Below are 26,009 nucleotides of genomic sequence, written 5' to 3'. Positions count from 1 at the left end.
GCAGGAAATCCGAAAAATCGGACACCGAAGAGCTTCAGCATCCGAAATTTCAGATGTTCTTATACATTGACGTCTATGGGGCAGATTAGGAACTCGGAACTTAAAGGGAGTGCATCCTTATCCGCCACATCAGTTGGGCCTTCACAGAAGTTGAAGGAGGAGGAGAGGCTGAGGAAAATAACGTCTTTTTCCTTTCACGTGTTAAGTGTTGTTGACATCACATTGGTTGCACCAAATCATGTAAATAAATACAATTCGGCCTCTGCATTGCCTCATTCTTGATAAAACAACTAGGGAACACCACCTCTCCAGCGCTTCACCAACCTAGCCAAAAGAAACACTTTCATGTTGCTATCTCCTAAGAATATGCTTAGACATGGGAACCGTCGTTAAAAAGCGCAACACCACACAACACAAGACCAGACGAGCACAGGCACTCGTCTGCTTAGAGATCCCTTGGAACTTTTTTCTGTAATTTCGCTTCGAGGTGTTCGAAAAAATATTCGAGAAATATTCAAAAAATATTGTATTCGATTCATACTCACACTTTAATGTTTGAATTTGCTTCGCACCCAAAATTTTGCTATTTGCACAGCTCTAATTAAAAACCTTGATGATATAACACAGTTTTATGCCAAACCTGCATCGTATGTTGACTGTTCCATAAATTTCCCAACTTGTTTCTTTGCTGCAGCTGTGTTCTGGAAGAGCAGACAGAGAAGCAAATGGCCAAGCTGAACCAGGCAAAGACCATCAACAACTTGCTTGACCAACAGCTCAGGTTACTTTCAGTCAGGTGAGTCTTTGTCAGTTGTCAACCTCTGAGGACTGTACAGCTTTGGGGGATGTCGATGAACATTGACATGACATGAGAGACTGTCAACCTGTTGGGGCTGCGCATGTCAAAGAGACACAAAGGAGAAAAGTGATTTTGCTTGCGTCAGTAAGTTATTCTTTCACAACAGCAGAGGCACCGCTCTTGCCTTGAGAAGACTTTTGCTGAGTGAGCTAATTTGTAGAAAGAAAAGACAGCTGATGCTGCTGTCTTAAACTTTCCGCTCCAACTTGCCATTGCACCACAATTTTTAGTGGTGTATGGGCGGTATTGTTGGTACAACATGTTGGTTTTGTCTTTCTTGTGATAAGGCGGCTGCACATGTGCGATTCCGGGCTCTCATGTGAAAAACATTTCCAATAAACTGCAGTTGTAAGTTGAGCGTCTGTCCTGTCAAGTTATTTCCTTCTATTCCTGCTGTTTTCCGCTCATACAATCTACAATCTGATTGGATATGTCCAGTCTATGTCACGGAACCCCCTGTGGGCAGCGAGCGTCGTCTGCCTGTGTTACAGTGTGCTCCGTTTTGACGTAAGCTGAGCGACAGTGTTTATCTCAAGGTTTCTTTTCTTGGACACAATGAATTGCCCTAGCTGTGTTGTGTGCCACATATCTAGCAATTGGTGACTTGTAAAGCTGTGACATCGTCTAATGTTTGTGAGGCATCTGGCAAGTGGAATCGCTGCAGCCCATGACTGCAATGAGCGTTGCGCTCTCTCTATCCTGTCAACGCCACGATCCACGTGTCTGTGGCTGTAACTTCACCCCTGAAGGCACAACCACATTGCCCGAGTTTACGCTTATCGATGATCATTTTCGAATTCTTTTTGTTTGTCCGCATGCCTTTGCAGGTTGTCGCCGTAAAGGAGAATATAATAAGATCAGTGGTGCGATCTTGTACGCATTCCAAATAAACACGGAGGCATGGCGTTACATCCAGCCGCACGCGAATGGCCCATGTGAACCGCGACGGAAGTCACGGCCCTGCATTGACCAATCGCATGCGGTCACGTGCGGCTGGATGTAATGCCACACCTCCATGCTTATTTTGGAACGCGTACAAGATCGCACCACAGCTGGTAGTTTGGCGGCACCTGTCATCACGGCAGATATCAACCACTCCGCGAGCTTCGTCTCTGTTGCCAGACGGCGTGCTGCTGGGCGGACTGGGTCATGGCCTCAGAGATTGCGCACAACCTGTCTGCACGCAATCTCGGAGGCCATGACTGGGCGAAGCTCAAACCATCGAGTGCGGTCATGAGAGCGCTGCGACCGCCAGTGTGTCTCATGAGTAAAGGCAAGGCAGTGGTGAGAAGGATGGTATATAATCGTCCGTAGCGGCCTTGGTACACGGTGCGTGCGAATGATTGGATGATGCTCTAGCCTAAATGCTGACAAAACTTCAAGAAATTGTTTCAGAATCCCTTTAAAGAAATCGCTGATCTTGCTCTGTTGAAATCATCTGCCTTTTTCTGCCTTTTGCAGCTTCGACGATGATCCTAGACTTCTCCTGAAGCATCAAAAACTTGCACTTTTTAATAGGAGGCTGCAGCTTTCCGAAGGGCCAAACAACACTGCACGTAAGCAAAGCGCAGGAGATCTCGGCGTGCACACGGGGAGATGCGCGGCAGCAAGCAGTTAGGCAGTCTACAGAATGTCTGTTGGCACGACGTCACTTTTGTGGGTGTCGTCACTTGAAACGTGTGCCGACGTAGTTGCTAACAGAGGTGTTAGCAAAAAACCATTCTCAGCGAAAGAAAAGAAGTCTTGTTGCTATCATCATCATCTGACAATGTAAACATCAATGGTCGCACCGATGCTTGTTGGCAGAAACACATGTGCCGGACTTGTCGAATGCGCAGTGCTACTGTTTTCAGGCTTCTGGGTTCCCAACTATCTCATGGGTTGAAAAAAATGTTGCGGATCACTACCTGAAACTTTCGTTATTGCGAGAGTGTTGTTTAAAATCTCTTCGCTGTAAAGAGGGGGAAAATGCATTGAACTCTATTTCTATGGACGTTCGCCGGGACTCCAGATTTCTTGAGGGCTTTCGTTATATTGGGTTTCCAGAGTGTCTACCGACCGGGAAAACCGGGAATTGTCGGAGATTTTGGATAGTCTGGAAATACTCAGGGAAAACTCGGGGAAATTGTGCCCCCATCAGGGAAAATTCACAGTAACATTATAGAAAGGGGACGAAAGTTGCGGTAACGCTGGCTCGAGATTTTGCCAACGCATTTTTCAAATCGAATGGCTGCTGCGGCTGCGGGGAAGGGGTGCACCTCGATGCTCTCCTTGCTTTCGGAGCGGTTGAGTGGGAGAGCATCCGGCTAATGTGTGGCAAGCGGGAACCACGGCACATCGTATCGTGCAATGTTGTCAGGGTGTTCTGTGACTACGCTGTGTAGTTCTGTATTCTTTGTTGCGTGTGCTGTGCGTTAGCGCCCGATATGGTGTTTTTGTTAACGCCACTTGTCTAGTAACAAGCATGATTAGTTGTAGAAGCAGTAACACTAGATGTAACGAGCTTGAGTTAATCTTGGAAATGATCGCAATCGTTCAGGAAGCGGATGTCGTCGACAAGGCTGGTATCTTGCAAGCCATCCCGATCGGCGAGAAAAAAAAGATGACGCTTGTTGGTGGTTATAGGAGAGTTCACTCACTCTGATCCCGAGCTTCAAAGATGCTATTTAAAGACTCTGTGAAGAATAGAATAAATTTCCAGGCGAGAGCGAGCGTAACTAACAGGCCCATTTACAGCAAGTGAAAGCAGAAAGTGTGTACTTTGTACCAGCGGGTGTGGTCACGTGTGCCTCGGTATCTTTAGAGGGGATCAGCAGATGGCTCATACCTTTCAGGTATTGTGCTCTAATTGCAATACTTCCATTGAAGCCATAGCAGTAGCAGATCCAGTGGGGGGGGGGGGGCGGTAGCGGCGATCGCCCGAACAACCCCCCGCCCCCTCCCTCCAGTGCCTGTCATCCACCTCCTTTGTCAGGCTGCCTGTTGAGTTTGCATCCTTTGTCAGGTTGCTTTGCCTACCACTGCCCAAAAGGGGTAAAGAGAATCTTGTCCCTGCTCTCTACCTTTCTCCTCATCACTCTACCCTTTCCTGCTTCCCTATGCACATTTCCAACGAAGGCTTCTTAGGTGCTGCCATAATCCCGTCTGGGCTGTTGTAAATATGCATGACCCACCAAAATGCACAGCTGAGGCGGTGGCTTCAGCCTTTCTACTCCCCCCCCTCCCCCTCCAAAGTAGGCACTTGGATCCGTCCCTGAGACATAGATAGGTCACTTCTCTTACTGCAGCGGCTGTTTCCTGAAGGAGTGAGCTGCTAGCCTATATTCGTATAAAATTCCTATTTGTTGCTATGGGATTCACTATTTCGCTCTCGCGACGGTTTTCGGTGTTGCGCGTTCGGGGAGAGCAAATGGTTCGGCTGGGCATCATGATAGCAAAGGTGTCACACTGCTCTGGGCAACGCGCGAGGATTTGACAACAAGCTGCAGCAGCAGAATAAATGCAATTCCACAGTGCATTAAACCTGCATTTGTTTCGTCTTTACACGTGACACTCTGGCAAGGCATCTAACTGTGATTGCTGCACCTCATACTCAACAAAATTGACTTTTTTCACGCAGAAAAAAAAAATAAGTTATTTTTCATGGTGCCGTATTAGTCAAGCATTCTTGTGGCATTTTCAGTTTAAAGTTAATCCTTTGGTAACTATGCCTTGCATGAAAGGTCGAATTTCACTTTAACGAAGTTTAGATATAACGAAGTAAATTGCTGCTTTTACCAAGTTCGCTATATTGAGGTTTAACTGTAGGGATGGGCGAATATTCGGGCGTTTCGAATATTCGAACGAATATTACAGTATTCGAATTCACTTCGATACGAATTTAGTATCGAAATTTCGAAGTATTCGAAATGGACGAATATATGTATACATTTAACTGCACGTAACCCCCTGTAAAGGTGGTTTCACTGCAGCGTCTGGTTGCTGTGCCGTGAAACAACCTATCCAGGTGAAATCTGCACTGCCACTAAGCCACACTTCAAGGTTAAATGTACATATTTTTTGTAAGTTTAAAAGCGTGTTATATGGGCTTATATGCGCTAAGTATAGTAATTTTCGGGGTAGTGATATTGAGATAAGCTGGCTTGCCGAATTGGGTAATGCAGAAGCGTAATTAAAGACTAAACGTTAGCTTGAGCGACACCCCTTGCTCAAGGATTTCTCATCTCTCAAGCTTCCATCTTCTCCTGATCTTCTCCCTTGTTTAAAAATATGGTTGGGTAACACGTAATCAAGAACAGTGTAGACGTTGATGTTCTTGTTCTTGTGTGAACCTGCTCCCAAGCGATGGTTGTGGGGTTCTCATTCATCCTTGTATTTCTGTATTCGTTCACTGTACTTGCAGTCACTGCGACCTGTGTGATCTGGCAGAGCTGCTGCAGCCGCAGACCCAGTCCAACGAGCTGCAGCGGCTAGCACGAACTCTTGCCGACAAGCGAGAGAGCCAAGCTGCCGTGAGTAACCTTTGCCACAGTGGGATCCACAGAATAATGTGCAGTTACGTTTAGATCCAATGGAAGTCAACATGTCTTTAAATAAAGTTTAAATGAAAGCTAAAATGTCCTTAATTTCGTATATACAGTCGAACACGGATATATCGAATTTTCGGCTATATCGAACTCGTAAATTATCCCCTTGAAAATCCTTTGTAAAAGTATAGAAATTCGCACGTTTATATCGAACGGTATTTTTACCCGCCATCAGATATATCGAACGCTGCGCGAGCTGGAAGGTGGTGCGCTTCGGCACTCGCTGTGCACCGCGACCTTCACCAACACCCGAAACGCTCCAAAAACGTGAGGGGTAAGAGGGCTCAGACTGTACTCCTGTTGGGCGCGTTCTCCAACTTGTGAAACGGCTTTCTTTTTTTCTCTCTCTCTCTTTCTCATGCTTTCTCCGCGTTACCATCGGCTCGGAGAGCAGGAAAGAAGGAGCCGGCGGCCTCCTCCTTTCGCCTTTTCTTTTTTTAGAGCAGGAATGAAGGACACGGCGGCCTCCTCTTTTCGCCTTCTCTTTTTTTTTCTTGTGCATAACTGACCGTGCTACGTGCACAAACTTCTCGGAGCTGTCGGGAAAGTGACAGCTGCGATTCGGACACATTTGTAGGCGAACTAAAATCGCCATTCCATTCCTCTTCGATGAAGAAGACACACCTGTTTAGTTCTTTGCTTGCCTGGTTGCGCATTCCACCACCAGATGGTGCCACCTGTCCAGGCGGCCCAAGTTTGTGGGTTCGCGATCAGGTAAAATGCTATCGCTGAGAAGCTTGCAGACCAACTAAAGCTTCTTAATATTGTTATAGGAAGAGTGCATAAGTTAGGCAATAGCGGCGTTTAACGTCGCGTTGATTGGGCCGAAGGAATTTAATATAAGCCGAGTACGAGCCACTTTTCGCACCAACGTTACTAGATTAGGCTACGTTGTTTCGCACGACGCGCAGCTCACCGTATACCGAGAGGCCCGGTGCACCCTGTATATGTTACGGAAAGTGTTACCGTACGGTAATGTTCACGCATGTGCATTCTTTAGCCGGTACAGTATTACTGCACTTTCCGTGCGGTAAACCGGCATTGCTAGCTCTAATATAAAGATTCAGGGTAATCGTTAGGTGCGAGTGTTTCGTAACTGCCAACGGGGAATTGGGTGCAGCCCACAACGCAACACCACTTGCCACCCATCGCACGCATTACCACAAGAACTGAAATTCACACGCCCAACCAACGAAGCGCTCGCCAAACACACGCGATTGTTGCCTTGTGGATAGCAGACGCTCTAGTGGCCCCTCGGTTCCGTCATTTCCGCTTTAACAAAAATGACATCATGCACTCAATGTTACCAATAATTCTGGGAATCGAGGTGGGGAGAGTTGGGGCAATCAATAAAATTCATTTGTAATGGATCTGCGTATGTCTCCAGCTTGTAATTTGGCATAAATAACAGAAACGTGAAAAGGAACGTACCCAACGAATTTTATTGAGATCTATTGACCTCGAAAAATCGCCGGAGTTGGCCTTTAAACTAATGTTTGAAATTGTAATCATGTAGTGGTCGGCAGAAATCCTTTTGCTACTTTTATCTAATCATGTACTGTGATCGAGGGGAGACAGTAATCGCGAAGCTCAGATTAGCTGGTGATTGCATTGGACCTTAATGTCGAATAAGTGATAGAAAATAAGTGATAGCAAAAGAAAGCCCTGTGTCGTTGAGTCAACAGTACATACGGCAACACAAAGTTCGTGTGGGTAAATGCGCTGATGTGCCTGCACTTGTTCCCGCCCTCCCTGCACGGCCATGGATTCTTGCTGACTGTTTCGAGACGGACTGTTTCGAAGCACCATGCACCTAATTCTACCATTAGGGAAATTATGTGGAACAGTGTTGTGCTCAAGTTGCCTTTAATTAATTGCCTTTAATCACAGCCATGTAACTTTCACGCTGCATTCATGCCAAATGACACAAAGTGAGGTGTCACCACACTGTCTAGCACAGTGGCTGCTTCGTAAAGCAAAGTAGCGATTTGGGCAAGTTTGTAGATCTTCATCATAAAACAGCACACACACAGTGCTCGTGTCGTCTGTTCTTTCTTTTCTTCTTTAGTCTTCGTGTGTGCGCACTGTTTTATGATGATGCCTCGTAAAACAACCAACATGTGGAATCACAACTGCTGCAGCGGCCATAGCAATTTGGAGTGTTATCATTAATGCGTTTTTCACAAACTGCCGTGTCTAGCGGCCGCGCCGCGAACTAGAGAAGGTGACATTACACACACCAGAAATGGGCAAGCCAACAATACCAGCCATCGTTCGCGTCTCTCGACTCGGCTCCCACTGCAGTTCCCAGAACCACTACATACAGCACCGGCAGCGAACTATGCTCCTGGCTGGGTTAAAGCATCAGCGCTTTTGTGGAAGGGGGAGAGTGGGATGAAAGGAGAGGTGGAGAAAGGGAAGAGGAGGACAGGAACATGTGCACCCTGCATTGCACCTCAGTGAATGTGATGTCACGGCTCGTGCTCACGTGCAGCCGCCGTGCGCTGACAATCTACCAAAAATACAATCAACTGTTCAAAAGTACATGAAATAAACTCTGTTTATCGAAACATTCGCATCTTCTGAGTGGAATTTTGATGTCTTCGTCAGTTTTTTCAATGTTTTTTTCAGTATCCCTTTAAGCCTACACAATCCCGGAAACACCACTCTTATTGCTGCAAAGACAGTTATAAAGCCAGGAAACGTGTTTCTGCACATGTCCTGTCACACTCTTACGAACAAAGAAATTCACGTGCTTGTGAAATGTTTGTATTGCAGATGACTGATCAGGTGTCAAAGCTGATGGCTGACGTTGCTCACCTGGAGCAGCGCATTCTCAAAGGGCGCTCACTGCGGAAAGAGTGGGAGTCACTTTGTGCTGGCGTGCCGAATCTCCAAGGATGGTGGGTGCCTTGTTAACTTTGTTGGAAAGAGTGCCAACGTGTTTTTGAAGCTGTCATAGCTTTAAGACGCTGCTTGCACACATGCAGTGCAGAGCTCGCACCCAAAGACCTAAAGAGGCAAAAAATTTTTTACTCCGTAAGCGTAGTTTTAGAGAGTAAATTTTTGGGCAAGTTGGTGATCCATTATGTGACTAACAGCGCAAAACAGGACAAGGGACCAGGAACAAACACAGATGAGCGCTGACTTACAACTGAAGTTTATTTCCGAAACGAGACAGAATATAAGGAAACACCACGTGAACGCAAAAAAGATTGCAAAGCACTACAGTAGACTCTCAGTAAACGGAAATCTGTTAAACGGAACTGCTGCTTAAACGGAACAACTGCATCTAATATAATTGGTTTCATACTTAGATTCTGCACTCCTGTTCATCTCTCAGTTAACGGAACTCCTGTTAAATGGAACACATTTTCTTGGTCCCTTCAGGTTCCTTTTAACGAGAGTCTATTTACAAAAAGCAAAACAGTGTTATCAGCCCACATCACTTGCGGTGGTCATGCACACGGGACATGTTCCGAACTTCTTTTTCCATCAGGGCAATAGTTTTAGACAGTGTAGATAAAGAGAGGCATCCGAGAGAGTAAGTTTGACATAGTTTGACATTTGAAATGCAGCTCAGACCACTTGGGACTGACTACCCCCGTGGTGCAGGACCGTAGGCAATTACAGGACACAGACATTCATGCATACAGCTGATTGGGCTCCCCCTTCCCTCTACGGGAAAATCCGGTTATAATGTAGCTGAAAGTAATGCAGAGAACAACGTAGTGAGCAAGTATCTCACCAGTCTTGCCATAGGTGCACGTGTTAAGGAGGGAGAGCAACAAGGACGATGCAGAGTAGGAGGAGGAGACAGGGAAATGAAGGAACAAAGGAAGGCAGAAAAAACGGAAAAAGGCAACCTCACATTGCGGGTGGGTGAAGTGGCAGTTACCTGTTCCTTTTCTTTCGTTCTATGTAATGAAGAATTCACTTGTCGGCTGTACAGCTACACTCCGTGTAGAAATTTATGTATGCCTGTGTGCTAGTCAAGTGTGGATTGCTGATGATAGGCTGTTCAGTTCCTTGTGTGAAAAATAAGTTCAGTTAAACCTTGATATAATGAAGTCAGTAAAATCTGCACGTCATTGTATCAAAGCTTCATTACATTGAAAGTCAACCTTTAAGCAAAGTACTATAGACTACAAAAGGGATAACTGCGCTACCTGACACACACGTAACAACCATAGACACACACAGGCGCAGTGTGTGTAGATAAAGAGACACACACTGCGCCTGTGTGTGTCTATGGTTGTTACGTGTGTGTGTCAGCTAGCGCAGTTATCCCTTTTGTATTAAAATGCACCAACTCGCCCACCAACAAGCTCTTCTATACTATAGACTATTTTATGGACGGGTTTCGGTGTCACCATCTTGGGCTGTAGCTTTGCTGTTTTGTATCTTTAACTAAACAAACAGCACTACGGTAGACACATACACATAAAAATGGTTGGGTTGGTGCATTCGACGTTTTATTATCTTTTAAATTCATATTTTGCTTCACAAAAATAAGAAAAGATTCGCCTAACACCCAAGGTGGCAGCACCCATGTCTTATGTAAGATCGTCTGTAGTCGCCAAACAATTTTTTTTTTTTTTAAGAAATGTGCTGTAAGTACGTTGAAATAACAGGGCAGTTTGAAATGTGGCTGGACTTCACCATTGTATCAGCAAACGATGATGCACTGCAGTTTCCAAATCTAAGCTCGAGTTTTTTGCAGCATTGTACATGCTGGGTGTACAACAGTTCATTACTTGAGGAAAAACTGGTATGGTGCAAAGAGAATGAGGATGAAACGAAGACACGAACATGAAAGGGAGATATTTGAGGAATTTCTAATAAAAAGGGCAGGTAGCCAATGCTTTAGTGCCCCATCACTAGACTTAAGTGAGAAAGAATCGATCTTTTTGAAAGATAGCCTGTAGACATGTAGAATTTAGATAGTGTGATGCCCATTTTGCCTCTCACTAGGGTTGACACGTCTTCATGTGTGCTGGCATGTTTTCAACAGCTTGCGTTTGTGCAATTTCCGGTGCATGCCTTGATTCTGTTTCAGTGGCTCATGATGAAGTGCTAGTTCTGCCATGTTTCTATTTCTGTTATGGGATTACCTTGTTCGGCAACCTATATAAATCTGCGTAGTTTCTGATAAAAAGTTGGGAGTTGGTGCCCGTGTCTGTCAGTTCGTGTCTTCACTTCATCCTCGTCTTCTTTGTGCCATACCAGTTTTTCCTCAAGTAATGAGTGTACAAACCCGGTTAGGTGAAACCGTTGCTGCCGTACAATTCTACAAACAGCAAGCTGGTTGCTTTTCCTTGCCTCCGTTCCACAACAGTCTTGTCAGTCCAGCATGCTGGAAGGGGCTAAGGATCAAATCATCAGGCTGAGAGTGGCCAATTATTCTTACCACAGAATCAAAGTGACCACTGACAAACTTGAAAAATGGCGGAAAGAGAAAAAGAACAAGTGATGCAAATAATTATCACGACCACAAAAGGCCAGTGGTTCTTCCTTATGTGCATAGGTTGGCACTTAGCCTCAGAAATGTGGCAATCCCATACGGTGTTAGAGTTGTTTTTCTTGTCTGAAGAATGTGCGGTATCCAACAGTCAGATTATGTTGCACACAATTCATGCAAAGTGATGCACCGGTCCTAATTTGTGCTGTGCCGTGAAAGTGTCGTACACGAAATCCTCCTGTTATTTGGATTTTGTTACCTTGACCAAATGGGTTGGTGTATAAGCAGACTTGCAGGAATGTTCTTCTGGAATCAAGAATGCAGGTCTCACATTTGACAACTCATTGTACTTGTGGTTGCACAGCTGCACTTGACCACATACGTGTTCTCTGTAGAAATAAAGATGAAAAAAACCTGCCTTGTTTCAAAGGCCTACCAGATCAGTAGTTCTAGCAACAGCTAGGTGCAGCAAGCTTTCACTTGCACTACACAGCAGAGAAAAAAACTTTCTAGACTTGTGTAGCCGTTAATTTCTACTATCTTGTGGGTGCCAGCCTTTTGTAGTGTTTTTCGCTTTGGTTGAGGGTAAATTCAGACGTGGGGGTGTCACTTGCATGAGTTTTCTGATTTCTACGCCGTTTGTTAGAAATATATTTTCACCCATGATTCAGCGCCGTGTTACATCCTCGTTCTTTCTGTGTTCCTGTTTGTTCATTCGCGCTGTAAAGTGCAGTTGTGCCAACTTGCCCAGCTAGCTGCCGTATCTTTCTTTTTGCCAACCGTGGGGTTTGAGCTCACTCGGATGCTTTATCATTTGTTTTTTTCTCTCTCTCTTTTATTCAATCTAGCTCTGAAACTGCCACAACTTATGTCCAGAAAATCCGTGAGAGCTGGCAAGCCCTTGCTAAAGACAAGGCACAAAGAGGTAAGCTTCGTTACCTCGTAACGTTATTAAAACTGCATGATATACGGTAGAATCTCATCGATATGTATCGGGGAAAGACAATTTTTAAAAAATGCACTGTCTGGTAAAGTGATCCAAGGTCACAAAAAAATGTGGCCATATACAGTGCAGTCCACTTATAACGATACCACATATAACGATATATCGGTTATAACGATGGGTCGAGTTATGTGTGTCATTTTATGCATTAAGTCTATGAGGGAAAAAACCATCTATAACGATATGTTATTGGCCGCATATCGGATATAACGATCAAAATTTGCCGTCTGGGCGGCATTTTCTGTGTATAATAATCGTTACATTTGCGTTTCCAAGTTCCCCTGAAACGAACGATGCCGAGACGGGGCGAAACGTTTACCTACGCGAGTTCGTATTTGCCGCCATTTCCGCGCTGCGTGCGCCGCCCGCCCGCCCGCCCGCCCGCGGAGCCCACGCGCCGAGTGCCATCGCGAGCTTGCGCAGCGCGCCACAAGATGGCGCTAGCCGCCTCACGTTGTTAAACTACATGTGCCTCGCCGCTCGCGTGTGGCCCACAATCGCACCGAAAGGAGAGGAAGAAAAGAAAAAAAAAAGGCGAAAAGCAAGGGCGCACCGCTCCGACGTCCCAAAGAATTACGTCATGATTACGTCACCGACACCATCTTGAATAACTTGCTAGTTTAGCGGCCGCTTGAAAGGGGCGGTAACTGAAGGCGAAATTGGCGCTAGGGTCGGTGGAGATTCAAAGTTAAAGCAGCCAATGGCAGCCTGCCGGCCCCGCCTCCGTGCCGACAAAGCTGTGCGCCCCGCGCCGGCCGCGGAGGCCTCGCGCGCGCAGTTTTGAATTCCTTGAAAGTTCCGTTGTAGCACGAAGCGAGTGTTGAGCGCAGGCACCAGGCTGGCCGTGCAGGCAGGCTATGCTTGGCGGACAGCTGCAAGTCTCCCGTTGTGGTTGGCGGGTCATTGTTCGCTCTTGAGACTTATCGGAGTGGTCGTTATGTCAGCCGTGCTCCGCCGCCGCCGTACAGGAGCCCGTCCTAGTCGCCGGCCTTGATATGAAGTTTCGTGATGTTCCGTTACATGAACCGAGCTTTGGCCGGCATGTGCAGTTTTTGTGGTGCTTGCATGTTGTGCGCTCTTGCCGCCGTGGTGGTTAACGGCACGCACCATTCGTACATCATGCAATGGCGCACGGATACTCCAAGACTCTTTAGACCATGTTGAGACTATTTAGGTGCGCCTAAAGCTTGACACTCTCGTTGGAGGTTCAAATAAAACTTTGTTTTTGACATCCTGCTTTCTAGAACATCTATTCTTTAGTGCAAGTGGTAAATTCAGGATCGGAGCTACAGAGGTACGTTCCGCGTTTTTTTTTTTCCCCCTTTTTTTTTTTTTTTGACGGCAGTCCAGATATAGCGATCACCGGTTATAACGATCATATTTTTTGTTTTTCTCGATATCGTTATAAGTGGACTGCACTGTATCCAAACCTCAACAAGCGCAGCATCTTGATGGAAAAGGCTCACTCACATACCAACTGAGTAACATAACAAGATGAACGCATAGCGTAAAATCTGGAATATAGGTAGAATTTTTTTTTTTTAACCACAATAGTAAGTCGACCCTCATCTCCGTTATTTTTATGCTTTAATACAGTGGTGTGCTGGCTAGTTTCGGTTTCGTTTTTCGGCCGGTTCCTGCTTGTTGCGCCCGCAAAAGTGATTGCTTTCTAGTTTAGAATCTTTCAAAGGTGGCCGATTTGTTACTCTCATTTATTGCTCCCCGGTACACGATTACGCCTGTTTCCGTGCAGGCGTTGACTGGCACAAATGATGCCGCTGTGGTTGCCGTTGTTGTTTCGGGCACTCACAAAAACCACTTCCATCTCGTTGGTGATAAGATGAATGATTATTATAGGTTTCGGACTTGTTTTTGCTTGCCGGACACATTCACAATAACACAGTTTTCTTCAGTGCACTCACCCGTGCAGTTTGCTTGCGTTATGGAAGTGCGCGCCGGTTTCTCTGCCGCAAGTGAGTCTAGCAGCGATTCCTCCGAATCGCCGCTCAACTGCCAAGTCAGAACCTGATTCAGTAAATGTCAGCCCATCATATGGGGAGTTACTAACGAGTTAGGACTCAAATGTTGATGAGTGGGCAACATCTCAAAAGCGTACGTAGCAAGACGATGCTGACTGGATCAAAAGTGGCTTTTCTCCCCATAACGCCACTTCCTGCACTCATTTTTGTACATCTATGTACACAGACATTTATTTTAATGCATAATTTTTTAACAGTTGTATAGGTTTTTTTTTTAGAATTTATCTTGCTGTTACTCATGCATGTAACAACACAAATGATCTTTTTTTTTATCATTTTAAGGTCACCCCAAAAAAATTACACAATTTTTTTCCTAATAGATTTGTCTGAAGAATTTAATTCGGCAATAAAAATATGCACACTGGGGGGGACGCATTTCTTGAAAACAATCTACCCTCAAAGGGTTAATTGTTTTTTGAGCACGACAAACACAACCTTAGACTCGAGCCACGGCCTTTGCAGCGCTTTCCAGTGCGAAATTCTCATAGCATGCCATGACGTCTGCACACCCCTTTAAAAGTGGCCACTGCCTTCTCCTCATTCGCTCTCCAGTCTGTGAGCCATTCGGACGTCAGTCACTGCTCTTGCTCGCCTTCATGTCAACTCCTAACCTTTTTGCTGCCAGTTTCGATGTCCAAATGGATCATAAAGATTTCAAGTGCAGCAATGGTTGGCTTCAGCAGCTCAAGAAACGATTCGATGTTACCTCGAAATAGATCGTTGGCGAAAGCGCAGCTGTGAACCGAGACGCTGTAGACGTATGGCGCCAACATCGACTCCATGCTCTACTTGAAAAGTATGAAGACGGGCATCTACAACCTAGGTCAGGCTGCTTTTTTCTGCAAGATGTTACCGAATCGCATGTTTACTACCGCTGGAGAAAAACGGAGCAAGGAGTGTGTCCCGGTGCTGTTTCATGCAATGCAACAGGCAAGGACAAGCTTCCCTTATTGACACTGGCGAAGAGGAATGTGGAGAAGCTGCGGTGCTTCCGAAACGCATATATTCCCAAGGGCATCTACAGAAGTAACACATGAGCATGGATGACTGCTGCTATTTTTGATGACTACGCGCACCTTATGGATAGATGGTTCGACGTAAAAAATATTTAAATGCTTTTCATAATGGAGAATTGTCGAAGCCATGGGAAGATCGACAACCTCGAGGCGATCGCTTTGAAATTTTTTCCCTGCAAACAACGTGGCGCTGCAACCGAGGGATCAGGGCTTCATTGAGAACACCTGGAAGTTATACTGCAAGGCTCTTTTGCAGCGCATGCTCACAGCGTAGGACGCCAGCAAGAGGTATGACATTGATTTGCATGCATGGGCGGCAACCACAGCCTCATGCAATGCTTGGTCAAATGGGGAGCTGAGTCGCTCGCACCCGGCAAGAACTTGAAACAGCCAAAGCTCACTGCCTTTTTTGCACCTGAATGAAGTTTTGCTTCACTGAACACATTGTGTTTTGACTTCCTCGCCGTTGTGGCAAAGTAAAAGCTCAACTGCTTTAGCTTTTCTCGAGTGGTCGCTTAATACTGCTTTTTTCGCAGTCCCGCTCACGTTGTTATAACAAGGGACTACTAGTATATGTGCTTTCCACTTTGACAGGGATGGTGCTGCCATCTAGGAGTGGTGTAGTGAAGCAGATTTCCATATCTTAAGGAGCGCAATAGCAGAATTTCCAGTCTGTTGTGTTAAAGGGACATAATAAATCAGTTTAGATTGATAAATTGTACTTGGAGAAATTTAATGTCGTTAATTTCACCATCATGTGTTTATTAATAGAGGAGAAAATTAAGGTCAAAGTTCCATTTTTATATTTCGTGTCAAAATCTGCACGTGACATCACAAATTTCAAAGTGCATCTTCTGTATTTTGATGACATTGGCCCAACGAAATTTCTTGAAACTTGGTATGTTAAGTCTATGGCCCCTTCAGAGGACAATTTACTTCATTTTTACTGATTAGGAACAACCTAGGACCTATTAGACGCTGTCAAAATATGACATTGCGGCGTTTGGTGCAGGAATTTCAAGGTGGCTTTGTCACCCATTTTCTTTTTGCATGTTTTCTTGCTTACCAAGCGTCTTCTCGTGGCAAGCGTGGTGGTTTGGGAATTGTGAAACAGTGATTTATTAATATGAGAAAAATTGTTTTAACGTGAGAGCGTTAAAGAGCTCATTTCGCAGAAATTTCGTTGTTGGCATCGTTGGTAGTGAGTGAAAAATTGCCATGGTCTGAGAGCAAAAATTTGAGATAGACGGTAATAAATAAATAATGAAAAAATTAAGGGGACCCTTAAGCTTCGCCTTTAAAGGGGCCCTGCAACACTTTTCGAGCATGCTCGAAAAGCGCTGCCGATCGGTAGTCGAGGCTCCCGAGAACACGCGAGCCAAATATTATAGCGATGCGCACGGCCTGGAATTTACAATAAATTCTCAGTCAGCTGAAAATCGCTCCCTCTTCTCTCGACAAATGATGTATTAGTCCGCAGTGATTCCACTCCTGCGCCAACTGCACCAAAGTGCGCCAAATTGTATTTACTGCGCCATCCTGATAATACCGACGAAAATTGCGCCAAACTGCGCCAAAGCCTCGGGTTTGGGGGCGTCTATCACCGGCAATCGCATCGCCGGCGCGTCAGAACATGAGCAGCTTGATCTTGGGGCTGCCAAAGTCGCAACCATGGACCAAGAATTATTCCGCTGAATAAAGAGCGCTCGCGCGTGCGTCCCGAGTAAGCCACGATGTCATGCACGGTGCCGACGCAGCTTCTGTTCTGCAAGTCGGCTCGACAGCAAAACGCGCTCCCCACAGAGGCTCGTGACGTCTAGGCCTATCGGTAGCGAGAAAGTGCGACGGCGATTCATCGGCGGACGTCGTCTGTTCCAGAAACGCTGCTGATAGCTCGTTTCAAGCGTCGCACGGCACGTAAGGAAAGCAATCTTCAGTAATAACTACATGTGTGCTGCTAAAATGTCTGTCGCTTCTGTTTCCGGACATCGCGGAATGAAATCTGGGATCGCGAGCAGTATATATATGGAACATTATCGAATTTTCCTTGCTTCGCGTTTATGGAAAAGCACGCGAACGGTGGGAACGCGTTGACACTTTTCCTCAGATATATTTTATCCATGGATCTTCACCCAGAAGAGCTTTTTCGTAATTCCTTCCACCAGCACATTCGAGTTTGTAATCACTCTGCGGTAAATACTCCCTAAAAGGCCCTGCCCTTTAGAGTTCACGTGCTCCTACACTCTAAGCCGAAAAGGACTAAAATGGGGTATGGCATTGGTCCTTCAGGGGTCTAAATGGGCTGCCACAGATTTTGAACCATTTTTGGACCAACTGCGGGAGTAACTACAAGGGTTCAACTTTTACTCTCTAGCACTTACTCCAGTTGGTTTAAATGTTGGTCCTCGTAGAATGCTCCCGAGGGTCTAACAGTTGAACCGTCGGGACTAACCGAGAAAAAAAAAAAGATGGCGGTTCTTCGCTATGTTGGCGTAATTCTTGTTATTTCCAACTGAATCAGCATTGAATGATGCAGTGTTTGCGGCACGTGTATACAAATATACAACAACACACAACCATTGCAATATAAACACCACACGCACCTACCATGCATCTACCGCCCGCGCTACACAGCCGAAAACCAACCATCGGCTATATATAGGCACAGTATCTTGACCTCCCATGTTGTGCAGGTGGCAGACTTCTGTTCGGCATAATAAAACAATAAACATTCGCAGCGTACGTGTAAACTTACGTGGGCTCAATGTTAGAACCGCAACACACCGATCTTTTAATATGAACCCGCCGGATATTTAACGCTCTTTCAGTCAGCGAATTCGAATTATCAGCTGGTACTCTATCGTGTCGGCCGAACCAATGCTGGTGCACAAGTCCGTAAAATCCACTTATGCACACACAAACATAGAAGCGGCACTTATGCAGGAACTCCGGCGAAGCAGTGAGGCGCCCCACCGATGCCGGCTTCTTGCCGACAACGTCGTTAGGCCTTTACGAGGAGCACGGCTGAGTTGTACGACCGCTGGCGATCACAACCCAGGCAGCACGCCGGCATTGGACCAATCTCGGAACAATGTTGGTAAACATTGGCAGAAACATTGGTCCTGCGTTGGCAGAAATATTGGTCCTGCGCTGGGGGTTTGCTACACCTAAATGTGCATTGGTCCAATATTGGATGCCAATGATTTTCCAATAATGGCAACGATGGCTGTAGCCAACATTGTCCGTCCAACATATCGCCAATAATGGCAAGGATGGCTGTAGCCAACATTGTTCGTCGTACGTATTGCCAACATTGTATAAATATTGGCAGCTCCAATATTTTTTGCCAGCCTTTATCGTTGGCTGCACCATCGTTCTTTCATTTCCAGCGTTTAACGCTGGAAATGAAAGCATTTTCCACTTAATGTGTAGTTTAATGTGAGGTAGCTTTTGTGCACGTAAATAAATGCATGTTGCCCACGCTTTTGCTTTTAGGCAAGCAGCAGGGATAATCAGCGTACAAAAGCTGAGAGTACACACAAGTTTATTCTGCATGTATACATATGGCAAAGATACTGCAAGTTCTGAAAATAATTTCGCATTTCGCGCTTTGTTCTGCTGACCGCTTGCTGGCAGATAACAGCTGCACAGAACCTACACTAATTACCTTCAATAACGTCCTTATATTAGAAATCGGGGAAACGGGACCACTCACAAACACACACAGCCTCCCTAGGTGTTAGCGCTTATTTGATTTGTCAGTTCACCGAAGGTTCGAAAGGAAGTCAGTGAAAAGCGAAGCGTGATACAAAATGAAATAAAATGAACATGTACACGTGAACAGACATTCGATACAGCCGAGATCCATAACCACCTTGAACTACCAGAAAGTTCATCGCCTATTCATTAATTAAAAGGTGACTGCGGCAAGAGCTTGAAAGTCTGCGACAACTTCACAACTAATAAAAATTTGTGTGTTACAAATCCATCATTTCTTTGCGCGAATCCAGCGGCGAAGGGCAAATGAAAAAAGGGCGTTAAGCTGACGCACTACAACGCGAGAAAAGAACAAAATAGCACACGCAAATGCTGACAACATCGCTGAAGGCGAGAACTTAACCAACCTACTTCGAAGCGCACAATAAAGCCCCCCACATCGGTATTCACAAACTAGCAAATTTAAAAAAAACTTACGCGGTAATGCAGACAATAATAAACGCAGCACACATTTCACTTACGAACAACACTGAAAGTAACATGCGACGAAGGAGAAAAACGACTTACTGAACGCGATACGAACACAAAAATCCGGCGGAAAGTTTGCGAGTTGTCAGAACACATCGGCGCTCATCTGCGGATCGCTCTTCAAAAGTCAAAACAGTCAGGTCCGATGAAGAACAGGGCAGCTGCCTTCTCACTGTGGCATCGCCGTCGAATCTCGGTATCCGTAGGATCGTGGCATCCTGTCTCGGTATCCGACTCCGTTTTTCCCCGATGACTCTCGACTGAATACTGAGGGGTGCGCGCCCGCCGATGCTGGGAGCCCGAACAAGGGAAAGTAACCGCCACTGACTGACGAAGAATAGCCGCCGGCCAGAAGGGGCCGAAACGCGTACGCATCTTCCGAGGTGCCGTCGTCTCCCGCCATCTCCCTCACCCCCCCCCCTCGTTTTCACAGGCATTGAAAGCGAACCGTCGTGGGCGGAGCAGCCGTCAAGTGACAAGTGTTTTATGACCAGCGACCACCGCGCTGCCCCACTGCCGCGAGGAGAGGACGTGAAATTCTGAAGCAAAACATGGCGCCGCGCTGCTTCTCCGGCCTCCCGATCACCGAGAACATTTATTCAAAGTGAACACGTCTGGTTTTGTGAAGCGTTGAAAGTGCAAACATAACTCATCGATCATTTAAAGATTCCGCGGGCGATACCGTAGTCTTGGACAGCACGTCGCTGTAGCGCGCACACAAAGAAGTTATAATCCTGTAATTCAACCAGTCGTGTAGCAAACACGAAAATACACAGCGTGGTTGAAGTCACATGAAATGTTTTGATTGTTTGCCGCTAATAAAGCCGTGAGAATAATTTCGGTGCGTGTGCGGTGCGCAGAAGGCGCACCAGCGCAGAGGCCCATTGCGAAGCAGACGACTTCTATTCTACTCCATTAACTCGTCAACACTATGTACAGCTTCAATCAATGTAAAAGTAGGGTTTTTGGTTGTTTTTATACAGTTGCGATGTATACGCTGGCTGTATCACACAATTAACGTTAACTTTCAACAAGCATTGCAAAGTGAGATTTTGTTTTGTGTTTCCTTTATCATAGATGTATTTCCAACTGCGCGCAAAACTCAGTTGAGAACTTGGTACTTATTTTACATTGCTCAACATCTGTAAAACGAATTTTGTCCAACTATTTTGCAGATATTTTGTGCCACACTAAATGCCAACCTAAAAATCAAGACCCTGTGTGCGCCATTGTTCCCTTTCTTATAGATTGGAATTTGCAGTTTTGTTTGTTGGCTGACAACGATGGACTGTTTTTGCCATCTTTATACAGTAAAAGCTCGTTAATTCCACACTTATTAATTCGGAAAGTCGGATAATTAGGACGCGTTCTCTGGTCAATGCAAGCATGTTTATTGTTTAACGGCATCACACTCTCGTTAATTCGGCCATACCTGTCCGCAACGCGGTTAATTCGGACGAACCTCTTAGTAGGTTGGCGGACGCTGCGACGAACCTTTGCCCCCCCCCCCCCCTAATGGGGAACCCTGCGCACGCCTTTGGTGATAAGTAACCAGAAATCTTCTTTGAGGTGCGCTGGATGCCGGACAAAGTGATTTTCATAACAGCGTGCATTCAGGTGGTGGCTCGATTCGGGCTAACCTTCCCTCAGTGATGCTAGAAGGGGAAAAAACATTCTTGCCGATTAAACATGCATATGCTTGCCAGTGTTTAAGACATTGGAGCGACAACGTGTAAGTCTGGATAATATTGTCCGGCGCGTAGCATAGGCCGTCCAATATTGTTTAACCAGTCAGATTGACTGGACAATGTATCCAATCTACTGCCATTACTTAACCAATGTTGTTTTACCAACGGATAAGCTGGCCCAATATTGCCATCCATACGGCCTGGTTCTGCCAATATCGTATTTACATCGGGAACCATGGGCCAATGTTGCCAACCTCAAAGAATAGCACGACCAATATTGTATGTTGGCTGGCAAAGATGGACCATTATTGGCATCCTTGTAGGCTGGCTTGCCAACATTGGTTTCATAGTGGTTTGTATGGGCCATCATTGGGCCATCGTTTGCCAACGTATAAACAATATTGGACCAATGTGCTGTGCTGCCTGGGAAGATGCGTCTCCTGTGCAGTTTTCGTCGTCGTTCTTTTACATACAAATGAAAAATAGATGTCCGCTGTCCGCGACGTCTTACGGAGTGATGTAGATATATGTATACCTACAACGACGAGACGGCGCGCAGGCACGGTTCTTTCACCGTGCTCGTAAGTCGCTCGCTGTACACCGCCGGCCGCACGTTGATTCGTATCGGCGCTCGCCTTCACGCTAGATGTTTGACAACAGTTGTCGCATGAAGAGAAAGACACAGATTGAACTGTACTTTATTCCAGACGACATTATTCTCTGTGAAACAAATTCTACGCAACGTTTCTTTTACCTGCACCGGCAACGAACTCGCACCGGCCGCCGGTCGGCTTGGTGCCGACGACGTAGCGAAGCCTACTTCATATCGCTTCGTAGTTGTAGCCGGTGACTCTGCGGGAATACAGCCGCTGACGAACCGCTTACTTTTGTTAGCGCTGGCAGTGTTCTTCGCAGTTCTTCCTAATCCGGCACATTAATTGAAGCTAGAGATCCGCGGTGTCCGGACTCGAAGGCTTGCACTTGTTTCGGTCCGGCAGCTCGACAGGGAAGAAACGTGGGTGAGCGCGCTCGCTCGCTGTGTGCGCCGGCGCGAGTTGAACTTGACTCTCATAACTGCTTCTATTCGTTGTAATAGTGCTTCGCTTTCGCTCTGGCGTGTAAGCCATGTAACTCGTAATCGTGCTAGCCGACAGGGCCGAGAAGTGCAGCGCGGCAGCGGGCGATCGGCGCGCAGTTACACCCCCCGTTGGTCCCCTTCTTGCCGGGCGTTTGCGCACGACACGCACTGTCTCGCATTTAGACCCTGTTGGACGAACCGTTGATCCTTTGGTTTAACGACTGCCGTTAGTCCAATTTTGCCCAGTTTCGGCTTAGAGTGTAGGGTTCCAATTCGAATTTTTCTTGTTTTTTAAAAATGTCATCTCATTAATAAAAGCATATCTCACGGTCGGAGCAGCTGCAAATGCGCAGCTGTCAGTAGCAGGCCCGTCGCTGACGGCCCACAGTCAGGGGTGGAAGTGCTGCGCCATTTGCGCCACGTTGCGCCAATCCGCTTCTGCTGCGCCATCCTGCTCCAAAACGCATTATTGCGCCGAAACTGCTCCCAACGCCGTCTTTGGTTTACGGCCTCCGCGATGGGCTCCGGTGAGCTGCCGGAACCGATCACCGAGGCTACGTTTGTTGCCTTCATGTGCCGCTGTCATCCGTGTCATGGCGCGCCTAAGCGAGCTTATATCATCATCACATCACTTGGCGAGCTCTCGTGACCTTGTCGAAAGCGCAAAAAACCTAGCGAGCCACAAGAAAGTGAGTTGTGCGGCCATATTTTTATTGTGGTGCCGGCGGCAACGGAGTTTTCTGGCGCGCTGCGCGCACGAGGCGGTTGCTGTCATCGTGGCGTGGGATTGCGACCATGAATAAAATTAAGTGCGTTGACGCTTCATAATGTCGAAAAGGTTCTATTTACTGCGAATGTTTAATTTGATGTGAAGCCATGAAGATAGTGCGAGCAGCTGCCGCGGATGTAAACGCGTCACCATTATTTAGAAACTTTGCGTTAAAGGGACCGACAACTGCCCAGAACATGAAATGAGATGACTGCACTGATGGAAAGATTGTCCGTCGCATTGACTCAAACCAACCCTGTTTATCACGTGAGAGGCGGATTTATATTTTTATTTCTTCATTGAAAGTCGCGAAAAATGACCTTTGGCGCCTCTGGCGGCAAAATCATACATGGTCCGATGAGGCCGGTCACGTGACCATTGATTGGTGTATGCGTTCGATTACTTTTCTGTTAGTACTGAAATATTGTTCATTTCTTTATATTAAAAGATATTACTCCATAAAAATGTACATATAGGCCTGCGTTAGTTGTATGCAAGAAAGTGGCGCTGCCTTCGCTTGGCGTAATGATCCCATGCCGCGAAAAGCCATCCATGACACAGGCGCAGGCAACCTTGGTCGCAGGCGCGCACAACGCTGTACAAATACCGAGAAGGTGTATAAAGCCACATCATCTCATTGTAACAGCTTGCTATTTTCAAAAATGGCTGGAAAGCTCAAAATAAATGTGGTTAAGCATAGCTACAGTAACTCCTGCGAAAGCAGAACAACGACGGCTTTCACAAGGGCTAGCGGCATTGCTATCAATTCTCAGCGTTGCTGGAGCAAGCCTTCATGGGTGTTTGGAGCCTTTCAGATCGAAAAATACTGCTTATAAAATAACTGCGTGCTTTTAGGATAAACCACTGCAGCTACAAACGCTACGAAGGGTAAGGTTCCTGTCGCGCCGTAAAAAGCTGGGTCGGGAAAAATCAGTTGTCGGTCCCTTTAAGGAAACCGCTGTATAGCTGAGTGTGTAATATGAATTTTGTGTCACAAGTCTGCATGAGAACGAAAAATTTGTTTTATCCGTTTGCGGTCAACCAAGCCACTACCAACTGCGAAATCACTCACAGGGCTTCGGTTTATGTAAGTCGGTTGGACCATTTCCGAAACTTTTTTTTAGCGAGAGCGTGCCTCTCCATGTGCAGAATTTGTTGCATTGCACACAAGCCCTTAGACGTTATAAATGCAGCATGTAAACGCGCTCGTGCAGCGACGAGCTTAGTCTCGCTAGTGCGATCGGTCGCATTGTTCGATTTTGGCTCGTCAGAACCTGCGCTCGGCTCGTGGTCGAGTACGCTGTAGCTAGTACCATCCGCAGCACGTGACACGCCGCTCACCGCCGTTGCTGTGTGTGGTTTGTTACATGAGGTGGCGAGTGTAGAAATATACGAAACAGAACAAGATAGACACCTGGAACGTTTATTACTGAAAAGACGAATGTAAGGTATCAGGGTGTCTACCGACCGGGAAAACCGGGAATTCTCAGGGATTTTGGGTAGTCTGGAAATTCTCAGGGAAAACTCAGGGAAATTGTGCTCCCATCAGGGAAAATCATAAAGTCGCGCTAGCGCTTGCTCGATATTTTGTGAACGCATTGTTCAAATCAAACGGCCGCTGCGGCTGCGGGGAAGTGGCGCACCTCGATGCTGTCATCGCCTTCGGAGCGGTGAAGTGGGAGAAAATCCGGCTAATGCGTGGCATGCGGGAACCGTGAACCACGACACATCGTATCGCGCAATGTTGTCAGGGTGTTCTGTGAGTACGCGGTGTAGTTCTGTAATCTTTCTCGCGCTTGCTGTGCGTTAGCGCCCGATATGGTGCTTTTGTTATCGCCGCGTGTCAAGTAACAAGCATGATTAGTTGTAGAAGCGGTAGCAGTAGATGTAACGAGCTTGAGTTATCTTGCAGGCGTTCGCGATCGTGCAGGAAGCGGATGTCTTCGAAAAGACGACGCTTGTTCGCTGTTATCGGAGAGCTCACTCGCTCGGATCCCGAGCTTCAAAGATGCTATTTAGGACTCCGTGAAGAATAGAATAAATTTCCAGGCAAGAGCTAGCGTAACTCACAGCAAGTGAAAGCTTTTTTTTTTTTTTTTCCCCGATGAGGGCACATGCTGAAACAAGTTTTAGGCAGTCGACCGATATTTTGGGGCTGCAACTCGCAATTACCAGCCACACCACGTGGATGTTTGCTACAAAGCCGAATTACAAAAAATTTTTCAGAGCCATGGCATAGCGGCAACCGAAATTCGCGACACCGGCACGGGTCCCACATGCTCGATTCGGCGCGCGATGTCGGAAAACAGTAACGTTTCCGCCATAATTGGATGTGCCGTAATTCAGGCTGCTGTTGTGCTTTCATGCGATCTTAGCCCGCAACTATATTGGTTTTTTTTTGCGATAGCAATTATATAGACGCTCCGACGCGAATTTTTTGCCTTCGCCATGATCTTCCTTATCAAGTCCAAATCGCGATTACATAACCCCGCGCATCGTATGCTCCATGTGCGACTGAAAGTGCGCGAGCGCTTCCCACGAACGGGGCTTAAGCAGAGATGAAACGAGCCGACCGTCTCATTCGCGCGATGGGCACATGGAGATAGGAGCCGGTGCGTTGGGAAGGTGGGGGGAGGGGGCTGCGTGTCTCCGACAGGAAGTGCGTACTTTGTACCAGCGGGTGTGGTCGCGTGCGCCGCGGCATCTTTAGTGGGGATCAGCAGACGGCTCATACCTTTGTAGGTGTCGTGCTCTAATTGCAAAACTTCCGTTGAAGCAATAGGAGTGGCAGATCCCATGGGGGGGGGGGGGGGTGTAGCGGCGATCGCCCCCGCCCCCTCCCTTCAGTGCCTGTCGTCCACTTCCTTTGTCAGGCTGCCTGTTGAGTTTGCCCCCTTTGTCAGGTTGCTTTGCCTGCCACTGCCCAAAAGGGGTAAAGAGGATCTTGTCCCTGCTCTCTACCTCTCTCATCGCTCTACGCTTTCCTGCTTCCCTATGCACATTTACAACGAAGACTTCTTAGGCACCGCCATAATCTCCTCTGGGCTGTTGTAAATATACGTGACCCACCAAAATGCACTGCTGAGCGGTGGCTTCAGCCTTTATACCCCCCCCCTCCCCATTATGTACCTGCCCCTGAGCCATAGATACGGCACTTCTTAGTGCAGCGGCTGCGTTTCCTGAAGGAGCGAGCTGCTAGCATATATTCATATAAAATTCCTCTTTGTTGCTATTGGATTTACTGTTTTGCTCTCGCGGTGAAACT

The 26,009-nt window shown here is 46.6% G+C and overlaps 1 protein-coding gene across 1 annotated transcript in view; it reads left to right on the top strand.

Moving 5' to 3' along the window:
* The window catches only part of LOC119372539 (serine/threonine-protein kinase TBK1), a 145,425-nt gene that overhangs the window by 54,194 nt on the left and 65,222 nt on the right, over positions 1-26,009 (top strand). Inside the window, exons 12-15 of the mRNA XM_037643019.2 lie at positions 695-796; positions 5,262-5,370; positions 8,224-8,348; positions 11,755-11,831. Coding sequence (XP_037498947.1) covers positions 695-796; positions 5,262-5,370; positions 8,224-8,348; positions 11,755-11,831 — 413 coding nt within the window. The remainder of the gene's footprint in view (positions 1-694; positions 797-5,261; positions 5,371-8,223; positions 8,349-11,754; positions 11,832-26,009) is intronic.

The sequence above is a fragment of the Rhipicephalus sanguineus genome, chromosome 10 (genome assembly GCF_013339695.2).
Source record: "Rhipicephalus sanguineus isolate Rsan-2018 chromosome 10, BIME_Rsan_1.4, whole genome shotgun sequence".
Classification (NCBI taxonomy): Eukaryota; Metazoa; Arthropoda; class Arachnida; order Ixodida; family Ixodidae; genus Rhipicephalus; species Rhipicephalus sanguineus.
Note: the sequence above shows the minus strand (reverse complement) of the source record. Positions and strands in the feature narration are given on the sequence as shown.